Source organism: Malaclemys terrapin, chromosome 4 (assembly GCF_027887155.1).
Source record: "Malaclemys terrapin pileata isolate rMalTer1 chromosome 4, rMalTer1.hap1, whole genome shotgun sequence".
NCBI lineage: Eukaryota > Metazoa > Chordata > Testudines > Emydidae > Malaclemys > Malaclemys terrapin.
Window position 1 is genome coordinate 21,693,015 of NC_071508.1, and position 15,685 is coordinate 21,708,699.

At 59.6% G+C, this 15,685-nt stretch overlaps 1 protein-coding gene across 1 annotated transcript in view; it reads right to left on the minus strand.

Annotated features, from left to right (window-relative positions):
* Positions 1–1,568: 1,568 nt before the first annotated feature.
* Positions 1,569–15,685, minus strand: part of LOC128835706 (kinesin-like protein KIF21B) — a 50,503-nt gene continuing 36,386 nt past the window's right edge. Inside the window, exons 27-34 of the mRNA XM_054025293.1 lie at positions 15,375–15,555; positions 13,476–13,640; positions 11,712–11,829; positions 10,476–10,646; positions 8,757–8,956; positions 8,068–8,077; positions 7,288–7,371; positions 1,569–1,628 (exon numbers count right to left, since the gene is read on the minus strand). Coding sequence (XP_053881268.1) covers positions 1,569–1,628; positions 7,288–7,371; positions 8,068–8,077; positions 8,757–8,956; positions 10,476–10,646; positions 11,712–11,829; positions 13,476–13,640; positions 15,375–15,555 — 989 coding nt within the window. The remainder of the gene's footprint in view (positions 1,629–7,287; positions 7,372–8,067; positions 8,078–8,756; positions 8,957–10,475; positions 10,647–11,711; positions 11,830–13,475; positions 13,641–15,374; positions 15,556–15,685) is intronic.

Sequence of the window (15,685 nt, forward strand, 5' to 3'; positions counted from 1 at the left end):
AGATAGATGTGGTGTATGTGGAGAGAGAAAGAGGGAGAGAGAGAACCCCATTGGCTTTAAGCCCTTTTACATTTTATGGGACTTTTCTGTAATCTCAGCTCCTTGAACTTTTTCGTGGTCCAAAGCAAACAACAACCCTGGAACCCATGTACACACAGAATGGTCGTGCAGGAAGGAGCCCAGGGAAGCCAAATCAGATTCAGCTGTGTCATTGACTACAAGCCAGCCAGTGTGTTGCAGTTGGATTTTCCCCACTGACCCAGTGGCAGGCCACTCCGCTTCTATTAGGGCCCTGGGATGGGACATAGGTGAGTGGGAGGGCCTGGGTTCCCCTACCCCCGGCAACCCAACGTCAGGAGTGGTAGCATCCCCACCTGGTTGTCAGGAGGCCTGCATTGGTCTGGCTCCCACCTGAATCCGGATGCCAGACGGTTGTGCTGACTCTCCCACCAGAGAGGTAACCTCCCCTAGACTGCCACAGCTCTGCCGGATGTAGGCCAGAGCCCCCCTACTTGCTTGCTGCCCCACCCTGATCAGTGGCCAGGCAAATGGACCTTCTGTTGCTCTGCCTGCCTGCCTGTAGGCCACAGCCCCTTCTCGATTGCCGCCCCGCCCTGATTGAGGGCGCTGGGCAAAACCCCAGGCTGCAGGCCTAGATAAAGGCCTACTGTAGCAGGTTGGCTAGCCCGCTCCTGCCTGAGAGGTTTAAAACAGCCCTAGAAGAGGGCTGGGGCAAAGGGAAAAGCTACTGGGCTGATTGGGGAAGTAGCCACAGCTGGGCCATGCCCCAATCAGGCCCCAGCTGGCCTGTATAAGAAGGCTGGGAGCCAGGAGCTCAAGAGTCTCTCTCTGAGTGCAGAGAGAGAAGGGCCTGGCTGCAGGGAGCTAGACAGGATACCTGAGTGGAGCAGGGCTGGGGAAAGGCTGAGGAGCTGGGGAGCTCCAGCCTGGATAGCCCCAGGCTGTGGCCTGGTAATAGGCCAAGAGGTACTGGGGGTTGCAGAGGGCAGCCCAGGGCTAGGCCAAGGCAGCAGGTCCGAACCCAACCTTGCCGATGATGAGTGGCCTATACTGCAGTCTGCCCCAGAGAGTGGGGGCTAGCTGGTGACTGGCAGTGGCCTTATCCTGAGGTGAGGTGGGGTTAGTGGGTGGGGGTTCCCCTGGGAGGGGAGACCTAGCGTGTGTGGGTACTGCCAGGGGGCAGCACCCAGAGCAAGGGGCACCGGGGTCCCGGGAGGGACACTGGAGCCTGAGTGCAGAGGACAGGCGGATCACTGGCCTGCAGAGGTCACTCCAGAGGCTGGAGAGCTAATTCCCTGGACGACCAGCAGGAGGCGCCGCAGGGGTGAGTCCGGATACTCTTACATATGGTGGAGAATACGGGTATAGCGGTCCACCTGTGACACAAGGGGCCAAGGCAAGGACTGTGGACTATTGCCCAATGCAGAGTCTTGAGAACCAAAGGTGGAGAAAACCATGAAGGACTATTATTGGAGAGCCCGTGTGGCCCGTCTCGCCGAGCAGCAAGCCAGGCTGCTCCAGCTGCTGCGGGGGAGGGCACAAGGACCTCATTGGGGGCCAGGCACCTTGGGCAGGAGGCCGGTGCCAAGGTCGAAGAACTGTTGGGCCTGTGGGGAACCAGGACACTTGAAGAGGGTGTGCCCTCACAGGGCCCAGGCGAGCCTTGAAGGAAGGGCTGTGCCAGAGACAGACCGTGGACTGACTCGAGTGCCCCCTGTGAAGCCAACAGGGGGGCTCAAATTGTGTTGGGCCTGTGGGGAGCCAGGGCACAAGAAGGGGGAGTGCCCTCACGGAACTCGCAGGGCCCAGGCTAGCCCTGAGGTGGGCAGGGGTGAGCACTGGCTGTGCCTCCTCTGCCACAAGGGGCGCCGGGAAAAGCGGCCTAGCTCCCAGAGACGGCGGGGGAGGCCAGAGGATCAGGCTGGGTCTGAGACTGCCCCGAAGGAGGGGGTGGTGACGACCAGGGCCCCACAGAGGGGATTGTCAGGGGCAGGGAGGCCCCAGACAAACCTGGGATCCCATGGGGGAGCTGAAAAGGCAACCATGGGAACCCAAACTATGGAGGAAGTGAGCAGCTGCTCCTTGCACTGGACAGCCTGCGAGCAGAGAGGGATTTCCTGCGGGCCCAGCTGAGAGGAATGCTGGGGCGTTAGGGATAGACAGACACCCTACCCCCCCGGTGGAGGGGATCTTGAGGTGGGGGGTGTGTAGCAGGGTGGCTACCGCACTCCTGCCTGAGGGGTTTAAAACAGCCCTGGCAGAGGGCTGGGGCAAAGGGAAAAGCTACTGGGCTGATTGGGGAAGTAGCCACAGCTGGGCCATGCCCCAATCAGGCCCCAGCTGGCCTGTATAAGAAGGCTGGGAGCCAGGCGCTCAAGAGTCTCTCTCTGAGTGCAGAGAGAGAAGGGCCTGGCTGCAGGGAGCTAGACAGGATACCTGAGTGGAGCAGGGCTGGGGAAAGGCTGAGGAGCTGTGGAGCTCCAGCCTGGATAGCCCCAGGCTGTGGCCTGGTAATAGGCCAAGGGGTACTGGGGGTTGCAGAGGGCAGCCCAAGCCAAGGCAGCAGGTCCGAACCCAACCTTGCCGATGAGTGGCTTATACTGCAGTCTGCCCGAGAGAGTGGGGGCTAGCTGGTGACTGGCAGTGGCCTTATCCTGAGGTGAGGTGGGGTTAGTGGGTAGGGGTTCACCTGGGAGGGGAGACCTAGCATGTGTGGGTACTGCCAGGGGGCAGCACCCAGAGCAAGGGGCACCGGGGTCCTGGGAAGGACACGGGAGCCTGCGTGCAGAGGCCAGGCGGATCACTGGCCTGCAGAGGGCGCTCCAGAGGCTGGAGAGCTAATTCCCTGGATGACCAGCAGGAGGCGCCGCAGGGGTGAGTCCGGATACTCTTACACCTAAAAAAGGTACTCGGGCTGCAGAGGGGCACCCGAGAGATAGGCAGAGGCAGCTGGTCCAACCCCCCTTGCCGATGATGCGTGGTTTATATACTGCAGTCCGCCCCAGTGAGCGGGGGCTAGACAGTGACTGGCAGTAGCCACTGAGGCAAGGTGTGGTTAGAGGGTTGGGGGTTCCCCTGGACACCCAGATAGTGGGTTACTGCCGGGGGCAGGACCCTGACGTAGAGGGGTACCGGGGTCTGGGAGGTACACCAGGACCAGCGGCAGGCGAGACACCAGCCTGTAGAGGGCACTTAGAGGCCGGAAGAGATCATCCCTCACCATTGCCCTGTGACACAGACTCTCTATCTTTGCTCGGTCTGACTGCAGGCCTGAACCATTAACACTGAGCTAATTTTCCCCTGAACCAAGGTATCCCAGAAGTATCATAGCGAGGGGCGTTGTCTAGGGTGACCAGATGACAGGAAGAAAATATCGGGACACGGGGGGGGGAGGGTCACTGGTGGAGCAAAAAAACCCAAAAAACTGAGTGCTGCCGGTATAAGGACACAAACAGCTCCCTCTCCCAATTCCCTACTGTGGCCCATTGCTGCCGGCAGGCGGGGGCAGGAGCTGAGAACAGCCGAGTGCTGTGGGCAGTCAGAGGAGATTATGCACCCTTCCTTAGGTATGCATACCTTCAGCCTCTGGTTTTTAGGAGGGGGGGGGGAACCAACGGAGAACAGCTGAGTGCTGCCGGCAGTCAGAGGAGAAGAAAAAAAAAAAAGCCGAGAACAGCTGAGTGCTGCCGGCGGAGAAAAAAAAAAAAAAAAAAAGCGGAGTGCAGCGTCCCGACCGAAGATCAAGCGGGACGCGGGACAAATACCTAAATATCGGGACGGTCCCGATTTTATCGGGACGGTCCCGATTTTATCGGGACGTCTGGTCACCCTAGTGTTGTCTCCTGCGCAGACGGAGGGGGAGGGAGCTGCAAACCCCTTACAGCCTCTCTTTCTAGTCTTTCATACTTTTTTCTCTAAATATGTCAAAACACAAGTACGCAACCTTCCCCCGGCAAAACACAGAAAAATGGGGACGGCGCCGGCAATGGGGATGGGGTGTGGTAACCTGTCAAAAACTATATGGTGAAGAAAGCTATCGAGCGGTTATCTACTCACATGGGGTTGTCAGGGAGGGGTAGTACCTCTGATGGGGGAGCAGTCGTACTCCTAGGAGTAGCTCATCCACTTTGGTCCCCACTTGACAATACCCAGCTCTCACCTGTGGCTCCAAGTAGCTGTCAGCATGTGACAGCGGCCACACCCCGGAGACCGTCTCGACCGGTGGGCTAAACCAGGTGAGGGTAGCCGATGAGTATGAGACTCTCTGTGAGTTAGGGCCTGTCTACCCATTGCATGCGAAGGCTGGATCTGGCTGACTGAGGCAACCTGGTTCAATGGTCAGGAAGGTGATGACAGCAAGCGTTGTGGAACGCTTAAGAGCACAAGACACGTAGGCGTCCTGGTCATCCACTGAGCCCTGCCCTATCTCCAGCCGTCTCTACTTCTGTTCTTGCCACTGGATACAGATAGGAACTGGGAAGAGAGAGTGAGGCTGACGTCGCGCAACTCTCCCTCACTTTAATCCAATTCATGCGCAAGTCTCAACATAATATCGTATCCTATTACATCATATCAAGTCCTGTGGCGATGGGCGAGCGACGAAGCAGCAGGTGTGGATACACTGGGAGCTGTAGCTGCGGACCTGCACATAGGCGGCTCAGGCATAATGGTCGTTCCTCACTGACCGAAGCAGCAGTGGAGCTCGGCATCTTCTTGAGCGACTGAGCAGCCCTATTCAGGATTGCACTGCTCGCCTCCGTAGAATGAGGAGGGGGCTAGAAAAGGTGCCTTAAACATTGCCTGCTTCACCTTACCCTGGCCAGCATACCGCGGCTGGCGGGGATCCCACAAAAGCGGTCGTATAAAAACAAAACTTAAGAGTGACACCGATCACTATTGGCACATGGAATGTGCACATGTTACTGGACAACATCACGGCAGATAGACCGGAGAGAAGAACAGCACTTGTCGCTAGAGAGCTCGCACGCTACAACATTGACATTGCAGCCCTTAGCGAAACTCGCCTTGCTAATGAAGGACAGCTGTCCCAGTCAGGCTGTGGCTATACATTCATTCACACAGGCAGTAATACCTCTGAGGCGAGGCGAATTGCTGAGGCTGAAAAAAAGCGTGAGCTGCGCAAGTCCAGAGCTGCTTGTACATCATCGACAGTGCCATTACTTGTCTGCCCGACGTGTGACAGGACGTTCCATGCCCGAATAGGACTGATCAGTCATCTTCAGACGTACAGAGCCCGGTCATCGAAAGAATGAGTGGTTGAGGTCTTCATCGATAACGATGGACGAACATCACTCACATGCAATCTCCCACCCTGTACATAGCAATCCTCTGTTTCATTTTGATGTTTTTTGATGTACTTTAATGCTTTTATTCATTTTATTAATTAAATAATTGTAATTACAGTAATACATCGAGGTATAAAAGATCTACACATCTTCTCCTGTACACAGACTGCTCCAATGGATCCCACAACCCATACAGCGAGAAAGCCGTAGCAAGCGTTAACATCTCCAAAATCCTATCCGGGCAGGAAAATGCACCTGCTGTTTGCAACACTTCTATAGTATAGACACAGGGTGAGGGCTAGACAAAGTGACCATGGTTAGTCCTGCTCCATCTCTATTGTCTGGGTTTCCATCTACAGCTGTTCACACTGGAAATGCAGGACAGGGGTAAGGTTAGCCCATCACCAAAAGAACCTTAATGTAAAGCAGTGCTCCTGCCAGTGCCTGGTGGGGATCATGCAGACAGACTACACCCCAGGCTGGGCATTGTCCCAGGGTAAAGCAGGGCTGTAGTGGAAGGTGGAGGAGCCCCTGGACGAACAGGGTGAGGCATGGGACAATTCAGCTAAGAGTTGCAGGGCTGGGCACCAGAAGAATCGCGGGGTGGAACTTTGGGGTATGGCAGGGAGGGGTGGAACGAGCCCCGCTCTGGGTCAGTCCCAGTGCCAATGGCCCACTGCCTTTGAAGAGGCCACCGATGAAGGCCATTTGTCCTACTCCCCTGGGTCCCACAACCCAGCTCTGGCCAGAGAGAAACTTTGCCTTGGAATCTTAAAGCAAGTGACTTTGTTTCTAGGGCTGAAGTGGGCGGTGGCATGGGAGACGCTGTCAGCTCAGAGAAAAAACTGACCCTTGTACTCTTTGGGGGATCGTACCTGAAATGGGGGTCAGCGGGAGGTGGAAGGGCTGAGTGTAAAGGACCAGGAAGGAAACAGGGTCCTGGGAGAGAGTCAGTGCTGGGACACCCCGTTGCTCATGAGACTCCACCTTCCGAGTAGTGCGGCCCCAGGTCTGTAACCCTTATGCTGGGGAGCGCTGCCAAGCAGTCTCCTGCTGCAGGCCCACGGCCCTGCCCAACATAAGGGCTGCAGAACAGGGCCCTCAGAAGGGGGGTTACTACTGTGTCCTGAGGAGCATAAGGGATGGGACCTGTCGGAACCACAGGCTTCCCCCAAGGCTTTGGGGGCTAAAGGAGTCAGCTTCTGAAGTGGACACTGTGCCCTGTCACCAGTGATTAGTGGGAACCGGGCTAGCACTCTGGCTCTACGGTGCTAACCGCTAATTGGGGGCCTGAAAGGGGTGAGCCGTAGGGTGCTAGACCTTAGTCAGCCCTGCCCCTGCAGCACACATGGTAGCAGATGGGACAGAGTGAGTCCCAGCTCCAGGATGGTACCGCAGCCAGTGCTGCGAACGGGGCTCCATGCACCCTGCTGGTGCTAGGCTGGGGTCGGCAGCACACAAGCCCTCTCCGTATTTCGGTACCGGCCGGCAGATCCCAGCTCTGCTGAACGACGAAGCGTGGAGAGGGGCCTGCACCCGCTTGCAGAAGGAATGAGACCCCAGGCACCCAGGAGGAGCAGAGGCCAGCAGCAGGATGCAGCTGGCAGGATCCCTCTCGCACATCCAGGATCTGGGGCTGCTGAACGGGCTGCGGGACAGATTGGAATGATCCCGTTGAGTCTCTCAGCTTGGGGGCCTCCCCGTGGCTGGCAAGGCCATGTCCCGAAGCACTGCCTGGCCACGCCCTGGTCAGCAGAAAGCCCTCTGCATCATGGAAACCCAGCGTGGGGCTGGACGGGAACGACGCCCCCTAGCCGTGGAAGCGGGCAGTTCACAAAGCCCCAGCTGAGACGCCGTCACCCCAGAGTCCTGGAAACTGGAGCACACACAGGCCAGGCCGCTCCCAGCTCTTCACAGCCAGGGAGAGGGGCTGGGGCCTGGGCCCGCCAGGGAGCCTGACAGTCCCCCTGGCTCCGGCCTTTCCAGTGCCTTGGTCGGGCCGTTCAGCAATCTTCTCCAGCTCCAGAGCTTCACTGTCAGGTCGCTGGGGAAGGAAGAGAGAGAGGAAGTGAGGCCGGGGGCTGCCCCTGCCCCAGCTGGGAGAGGCAGCACAGCGAGTACAATCAGCTATAGGCCACGCCCTGCCCCCAACTCCCCCGCCCCCAAATGCATCACGCTGCAGCCCAGGAGAGCAAGGCCGCTGTGCCCCAAGCGGGCGGGCACCGGCGCAAGGAGGGAGCAGATGCGCCCAGCTGCCCGCCAGCGGGATAATCCCCCAGAGCGCCAGTAACGGGGCACTCTACCAGAGCGCAGGCTCAGCCAGTGGCACCTCACTGGCAGTGGCCAGTGACGCAGTGGGGGATGGGGCGGGGATCCCCCCAGCAGTGGCCCAGGAGGAGCAGTAGTCAGATGGGCAAACCCCATGCAGCCCCGAGCTGGCCGCTGGATCCAATCACCTGGGGGACTGGGAGGAGGGGGGCAGGCAAGAGGACAGTCTCCTCTTGCAAAGAGCTCTACATGGGGGGAAAATCCAAAAGAATCTCATACTGTTAAGAAGCAGCTGAGACCAGAGCGGAGAGAGAAGAGACAGAGAAAGAAAAGGAGAGAGAGCCAGAGGGGGTGAGAGCCAGAGAGAGGAGGAGGAGGAGGGTCAAGGCAGGCTAGTGGCATGCCCCTTTATGGCAAGGACGTGGTGAGGAAGGCAGGGGGTGAGCCCAGGCACGTAAGTCCATAGCTTTACCTGGCAGTCACTGCGGCACAGAGAGAAACAGAGGGTGGAGGGGGGGGGGGGGGGAAGAGAAAGGAAAGGAGAAAAGGGACATGGTCGGAAAAGAGGAGATCAGAGACGGTGCCAGAGACATTGTGAACCCGGGGACCCACTCTGGGGGCCAGGGCTGTGCACAGGGGCCGGGGAGCGGAAGGAGGGGGCGGTGGTGCTCTCATTAGAGATGCACAAGGCGCCGTCGAGGAGGAGCTGGTGCCCGGTTGGCAGGAAGTCCGTTCTCTGCGCTGAGGGTGGCAGTGCCAGCAGCACCAGGTCTGGCTAGTCCCGGCACATCAAAGGAGCTGGCAAGAGCATCCCAAAAGCATGGCGGGGCAGGGCAGGACCAGCGCTTGGCATAACTGGATGGGGCAGAAGAGCCTCACTGTGGGGCGACCTAACAATGGCTGAGAGATGGAGGAGAGGAGAGGCTAGATGGGGAGGGGTTGGGGGCCCTGCAGCCGACTGCTGCCCCACACCAAACCGCCTGCAGCCTGGCTCCGGCGCTGTTCTCATCCCTCGCTCCCAGTGCCATTCCAGGCCCTGCCACATGGGGGGAGCAACAGTGGGTTTGGAGAGCTCCTGCAGCTCTGCTGCACTGGGGGGAGTTGGGGGTCAGACCTCCCTCTCCCATGCCGCAGGGGCCTAGCCCTACCCACTGCCCTCACCTGGAAGCAGTGAATATGTGCTTGGAATTGGTGCAGATGGCATTGATGGGGCTGTCGTGGCCCTTGATCTCCCCAACGGGCGAGAAGTTCTCCATGTTCCAGACCTTCACCACACCCCCGCGGCAGGCGCTCAGCAGCATGGGGCGGCCGGGGACGAAGGCCAGGGCACAGACCCAGTCCTTGTGCGCGTTGGGGATTTGCTGGCAGGCACAGAGACAGGGCAGAGCCAGTGAGCGCCCACGATCCACGCTGCCAGCCGGGGCCATCAAGACCCAAACTGCCCCCTGAGCTCCAGGGCAGGGTCAGGCCAGCAGCCAGAGCCAGATGCTGGGTTTGCAGCTGGCTGCTGGCTCTGTAATGGGCTGAGACAAACCCCCCACATCTGTACCGTGGCTGAGAGCTGGAATTTTTAAGCTCCGCTCGATTTCTCATCAAGCAGCAGCCGAGGATTTGAATTCAAGACAAGGGGACTCTGGTGAGCTACAGAAGCAGCTCAGCAGGAGAGAAGAGGGCTCCGCCCCAGGAGACAATTGCTCATTGGGATTGACCAGGGGATCTCCAAGCTCTAATCAATCCAAGCCGAGCTGGCAACCAGGATACGAGACACACAAGATGGGGGAGAGAATCTCTTTGATTGGACCAATTTCGGTGGGGGGAGGGGGGGAAGGGACAAGTCTGCAAACTCAGCTCTTCTTCCAGGGTGGGGCTTGAAAGCTTGTCCCTTCCACCCACAGGAGCTGGTCCAATAAAAGAGATTCCCCCTCACCCCCCATCTCTCTAATTATTTGTCTGCCATCAATCCTCAGCGCTCCAGTGGGAAGAAAAATGAGCATTAGCCTCATTTCATAGGGGAGAGACTGTGGGGGAGGGTCACACAGCCACAAATGGTGACTAGCTCTGGGCAGCTCCATTTTGGGGGACACCCCGACCACCCCATTTTCAGAGGGGCAGAGCCCCCACCGCTCCCCTTGACTCCCACAGTGCCCAGCTCCTCTGAACAACCCAGCCCCGGGCGGGCACATGGTAGGTTCTCCAAAACAGAGCCCCCCACCACTAAAAAAAAAAAAAAAAAAAAAAATCACTGGAGGCCTCTGAAATGTTAGCCAAGTCTCATGGCAGAGCCAGACCTCCTGCCTCCCAGCACCGGCCTGCACGCCCCCTTCGGCTGCTGCTCTATCCCAGACCCACCGGAGGCCATCCCCGGACTGCAGCGCGTCACCACTGACCTGGAGAGCCAGGCACCGTGGCCTGTGGCGCCCGGAGACCAGACAGCCACACTCACCGGGGTCAGAAATAGGGACACCGCCGAGCGCTATCTACCCCCAGACCAACCTGTCCCCATTCCCCATAGGCCACTGAGCCCTTTAACCGCAGCAGGTGGGGCCCAGCCCTATAGAACTGGCTACCGTGCATTGCCCACGGCTGTAAACTGCCTTCGGGACCCACCCTGCCAGCCACTGTCGTTTGCAACCCCCGGGGCTCTTCCATTGCCTGGAGGCCCCATGTGCAACGTAGGGATGGGGTCCTTGTGTCTGCTGTCTGATCCTCTGCCCCCAGGATGGCGGGAGCACGCTCCAGACTGGACAGCGACTCTCCAGCAGGTTCTAAGTCCTCGCTCCAGACCCTGGCACTGGCCCTCGAAACAGCACGCTGCGGGTCTAGCCCATCTCTCTGCCCCCCGCCCAGCAGCAGGGCCTTCCTGCTCGTCCCCCTCCGTACCTGGAGGAGCTCCTGCTGCTGCAGGTCCCACTTCTTGATCCCATTGTCCCCGGAGCCGCTGAAGAGCACGTCGCCCTGGATGGCCAGACACTCGATGCCGTCGTAGTGCGGGGGCTCGAAGTTATGGGTGGGGCCGACGTTCCCCACCACGCTGTCCGCAATCTCAAACATCTGCAAGGCAACAGCCCGGAGGGCAGCTGCTGTGAACCCCGGTGGCAAAGGAGACCAGTCGCTCTCAGGTCATTAGGCCAGCAACAGCCCTTTCAGCAAGGCAGGGGGATGGCGAGAGCGTCCGACCACACAGCTACCACTAGGATGCTGAGCCACGGCCCAGTGAAATGAGACAGGGATGGATTGGCAGCGGCAGGGTTCTGCCTGCTTACGCCACGCTGGGATCCTTGGGCAGAGGCCATGTGGGGACACGATGGCTCAGCACTAGGGCTGAGATACAGGTCGCAGGTTCGAACCTCGCCCGGCTCAGCTGGGACTGGAAATCTCCACCTCCTCCAATGGTTTGGTGGCCAACGTGCGGACGCAGCTCAGTGTCCGGCTGGCAGGGGCCACGTTGCAAAGACAAAATAGCCTCCTTGGCAGCAGGTTCAGCAGAGGCCACAGAGGGCAGGAGGAGGTGGGTTCCACTTTCCACGCGTGAGGCATCAGGAGGAAGCGGGGGGTGCGGAGGGGAGGCCTGGGCCGGGCACCTGGAATTCTGGTCTCCACGGCTGCCGAGCTGCCCAGCACTTTGAGACATGGCAGCTCCTCCATCATTTCCCAGATCTGGGTTCCAGGACGCTCTTAGGGGCAGTGCACAGACCCTGCTCCCCGTGACCCACAGACACACCTGGCAGGTGTGGGGACAGGAACGCTGGCCAGCTGCAAAGCCACCAGGTCCTTCAGGCCACGAGCGCTGGGGGGCTCATGGCATTTCTCAGACCCTGGTGGCATTTGCAAATGTGCTCAGTACTGGCCTCCCTCTGCGCCCGCTGAGATCAACAGAACGGCTCCTTCCCACCCCCCATGGGAGCGGAGTTAGGCCGACGCTGGGCGCTCTGGACAAAACCACCCAGCATGTCCCCTCCTCGCCAGACCTTTGGTGGGCAGCGAGCCCCTGTAGCTGGCACCTCCGGGAGAGCGGCTATGCATGGGGGTGGGGAGGGCTGGCACAAGCAGCGGTTCCTGGGCTCAAAGGCCCCTTGTGCTGCCTGTGAGCGGGAGGGAGGGAGGGTCCCAGGGTACCTTGACGTAGTGATCCTTGGAGCCGGTGACGACCAGGTCATGGTTGCTCGCAGTCTGGTTCACAGTGAGACACATCACAGGCCTGATGTGGCCGGTCAGCTTCCCGATAGGCTGCAACCTACAAGCAGGAGCCCGGGGCGTCAGGGTCTGGGGTGCGCTCAGCAGGAGGCGCTCGTTCCTGCAGGCCCTTCGCTGGCCCAGTCTCCAAGGCTCCCAGCAGGGACCCTCCCAGCCCCAGGCCCCTCTCCACCATCCCAAGCAGAAGTGGGGACCTCGGGCTCCGGGGCGCAGAGCACGGAGCAATCTCGGGGATACCACATCCCTCAGCACCATGGGCCGTGACTGTGGCCTTGGGCTAGGGGCAGGGAGCTGGGCTCAGATGCGGTGTCAGGGGGTGACCGGCTTGTCCACCGATCTCCTAAGGCAGGGGCGGGGAAAGCTACGGCCCGCAGGCTGGATCCAGCCCCTTAGTTAATTTCATCTGGCCCGTGGCGCCCTCTCCCACCACCCGCTGCAGGGGAAGCACCAAGCCTCCACGCCCTCCTGGCAGGTAAGTGGCCCGTGATTGATTTTTCCTGTGGGTCAATGGCCAGTGACAGAGAAAAGGTTCCCCACCCCTGCCCTAAGGGCTGCAGCTGGGAGAGGAGCACTGGGTCCTACTTTCAGCCACCCTTGGGCGTGATCAGCAGCTGCTGGGGCTGATTCATAGATTCTAGGACTGGAAGGGACCTCGAGAGGTCATCGAGTCCAGTCCCCTGCCCGCATGGCAGGACCAAATACTGCCTAGACCATCCCTGATAGACATTTATCTAACCTACTCTTAAATATCTCCAGAGATGGAGATTCCACAACCTCCCTAGGCAATTTATTCCAGTGTTTAACCACCCTGACAGTTAGGAACTTTTTCCTAATGTCCAACCTAGACCTCCCTTGCTGCAGTTTAAACCCATTGCTTCTGGCTCTATCCTTAGAGGCAAAGGTGAACAAGTTTTCTCCCTCCTCCTTATGACACCCTTTTAAATACCTGAAAACTGCTATCATGTCCCTTCTCAGTCTTCTCTTTTCCAAACTAAACAATCCCAATTCTTTCAGCCTTCCTTCATAGGTCATGTTCTCAAGACCTTTAATCATTCTTGTTGCTCTTCTCTGGACCCTTTCCAATTTCTCCACATCTTTTTTAAAATGCGGTGCCCAGAACTGGACACAATACTCCAGCTGAGGCCTAACCAGAGCAGAGTAGAGCGGAAGAATGACTTCTCGTGTCTTGCTCACAACACACCTGTTAATACATCCCAGAATCATGTTTGCTTTTTTTGCAACAGCATCACACAGTTGACTCCTATTTAGCTTGTGGTCCACTATAACCCCTAGATCCCTTTCTGCCGTACTCCTTCCTAGACAGTCTCTTCCCATTCTGTATGTGTGAAACTGATTTTTCCTTCCTAAGTGGAGCACTTTGCATTTGTCTTTGTTAAACTTCATCCTGTTTACCTCAGCCCATTTCTCCAATTTGTCCAGATCATTCTGATGTAGTGCAAAGCCCAAGACAAACAAGCTAAGCTGCTCCACGCTGGGGTTTGTGCCAGTGCAGCTTCCCCCGGTGCCAGTCCAAATCCGCCCCTGCCTCAATAACACAGCTTCCAGCCGGGAGGGAGCGGGCCCCCGCTCAGCCCAGAACGACTGCTCCCTCTGCCTACGCAGCACCCGTCTGCCTCCCCACAAGAGCTGCCCCTGCCTGGGGGCCCGAGTTAGCCCCGCCCAGACCTGTTGAGCTCCCAGATGTGGACAGAGTTCCCGGCGGCAGCGTAGAGCATGGTGCCGGTGGGGTTGAGTGCGATCTGGTTGATCTGGTGCTCCCCCTGCACGCTGGCGATGGTGTGGGTGGTGGTCCCAGCACAGGCGTCCCCAGAGATCACCTGACCTGAAGAGCTAAGCCAAAGAGACAAACAGGTGAGCCTCAAGGCAGAGACCCTCGGGGGAGGGAGGGGGCAATTTACACAATCTGGAATGGAAGATCTAGCCCATTGTGGACTGATTAGAAGGCTGGACAGCGTCTGTCCCCAGCCATCTATAGGGGGAAGCAACGCCACTTCCTGGCCACATGCAGTGCCAGTGGTGCCAGGATGAGACCCTCCCGCTCAGCCCCACGTCCCCTCAAGCCGGGAGCAACGGCACAGCAAGGGTGACCCAGGCAGCAGCTTTCGGCACCCAAGGGAGGTGCTTTGCCGCGCAGCCAGCCAGACCCGTACCAGCAGGCATGCCAGCTCCACGCCCAGGGCGGAGCGACACAAACCCCACCCCTGGCCTGGAGTTGATGTTGACAGGCAGCCCAGGCATGTTCCCGCCCAGGGCCGGCGCTTCCATTTAGGTGACCGCACCAGGATTTGGGGGGCGGGCGGGGGGGAGGGGCGGCAATTCGGCGGTGGGGGGTCCTTCCGCGCTCCGGGTGTTCGGCGGCAATTCTGCAGCGGGTCCTTCACTTGCTCCAGGACCCGCCGCCGAAGTGACCCGAAGACCGGGAGCACGGAAGGACCCCCCCACCGCTGAATTGCCGCCGCCGACCGGGAGCACAGAAGGACCCCCCCCCACCGCTGAATTGCCGCCGCCGACCGGGAGCACGGAAGGACCCCCCCCCACCGCTGAATTGCCGACGACGACCGGGAGCACGGAAGGACCCCCCCCCACCGCTGAATTGCCGCCGCCGACCGGGAGCACAGAAGGACCCCCCCACCGCTGAATTGCCGCCGCCGACCGGGAGCACAGAAGGACCCCCCCACCGCTGAATTGCCGCCGCCGACCGGGAGCACGGAAGGACCCCCCCACCGCTAAATTGCCGCCGCCGACCGGGAGCACGGAAGGACCCCCCCACCGCTGAATTGCCGCCGACGACCGGGAGCACGGAAGGACCCCCCCACCGCTGAATTGCCGCCGACGACTGCGAGCACGGAAGGACCCCCCCACCGCTGAATTGCCGCCGACGACCGGGAGCACGGAAGGACCCCCCCACCGCTAAATTGCCGCCGACGACCGGGAGCACGGAAGGACCCCCCCACCGCTGAATTGCCGACGACGACCGGGAGCACGGAAGGACCCCCCCACCGCTGAATTGCCGACGACGACCGCGAGCACGGAAGGACCCCCCCACCGCTGAATTGCCGCCGACGACCGGGAGCACGGAAGGACCCCCCCACCGCTGAATTGCCGCCGACGACCGGGAGCACAGAAGGACTCCCATCTAGGGCGCCAAAACCCCTGGCGCCGCTCCTGTTCCCGCCAGTCAGATTGGGGAAGCCTAAAAGAGAAGTCTCAGTCTCTGGCTGGGCCCCAGAGAGAGGGGCTGTTTCGCTGGGGTCTGGAAACGGCGCTGGCAGCTGCAGATGGGTCATTACCCATCATCCCTGATCAAAGCAACTGTAGGGTGAACGGTGCCCCCTGAAACAGACGAGAGGAGCAACTTCCCTGAGAGCAGAGCACCAAGCCACGGAGCTTCCACGAGCCAGGCCAGGCTAGAACGACCAGCATTGCAGCATTCCTAGACTCAGCCCTGCAGACCAGCCCGGCCACTTGGCCTTTGCAATGCTGCCCTGAGTGCAGAACGCTGGCAGGACAGCGCGTTGAGCTTGGCCAGGCCCACAGGGCAGCCTCGGTGCGTCAGGTACTTACGTGAGGGTGCGGATGCAGTTGGCCGAATCCCGGATATCCCACACCTTGATGTAGGAGGTGGAGACAGTGAAGACCAACCCTGAGTGGCTGCAGTACTTGATGGACACCACATTATTGGGGTGGACCTTTAGCGAGGCGATATCCTGGCCCGTCACCAGGTTCCACATTTTGCAGCTCCGGTCTGCGGGAGGAGGCAGGAGCACATGACACTGCGGGACCCTTCCTGTCCTCAGCAAAGGATCCCCATGGCTTCCTCCCTCCCTCCCCCCCGCCTCCCCCTGCTCCCACGAGTGCCCCAGGGGAGCTCAGTC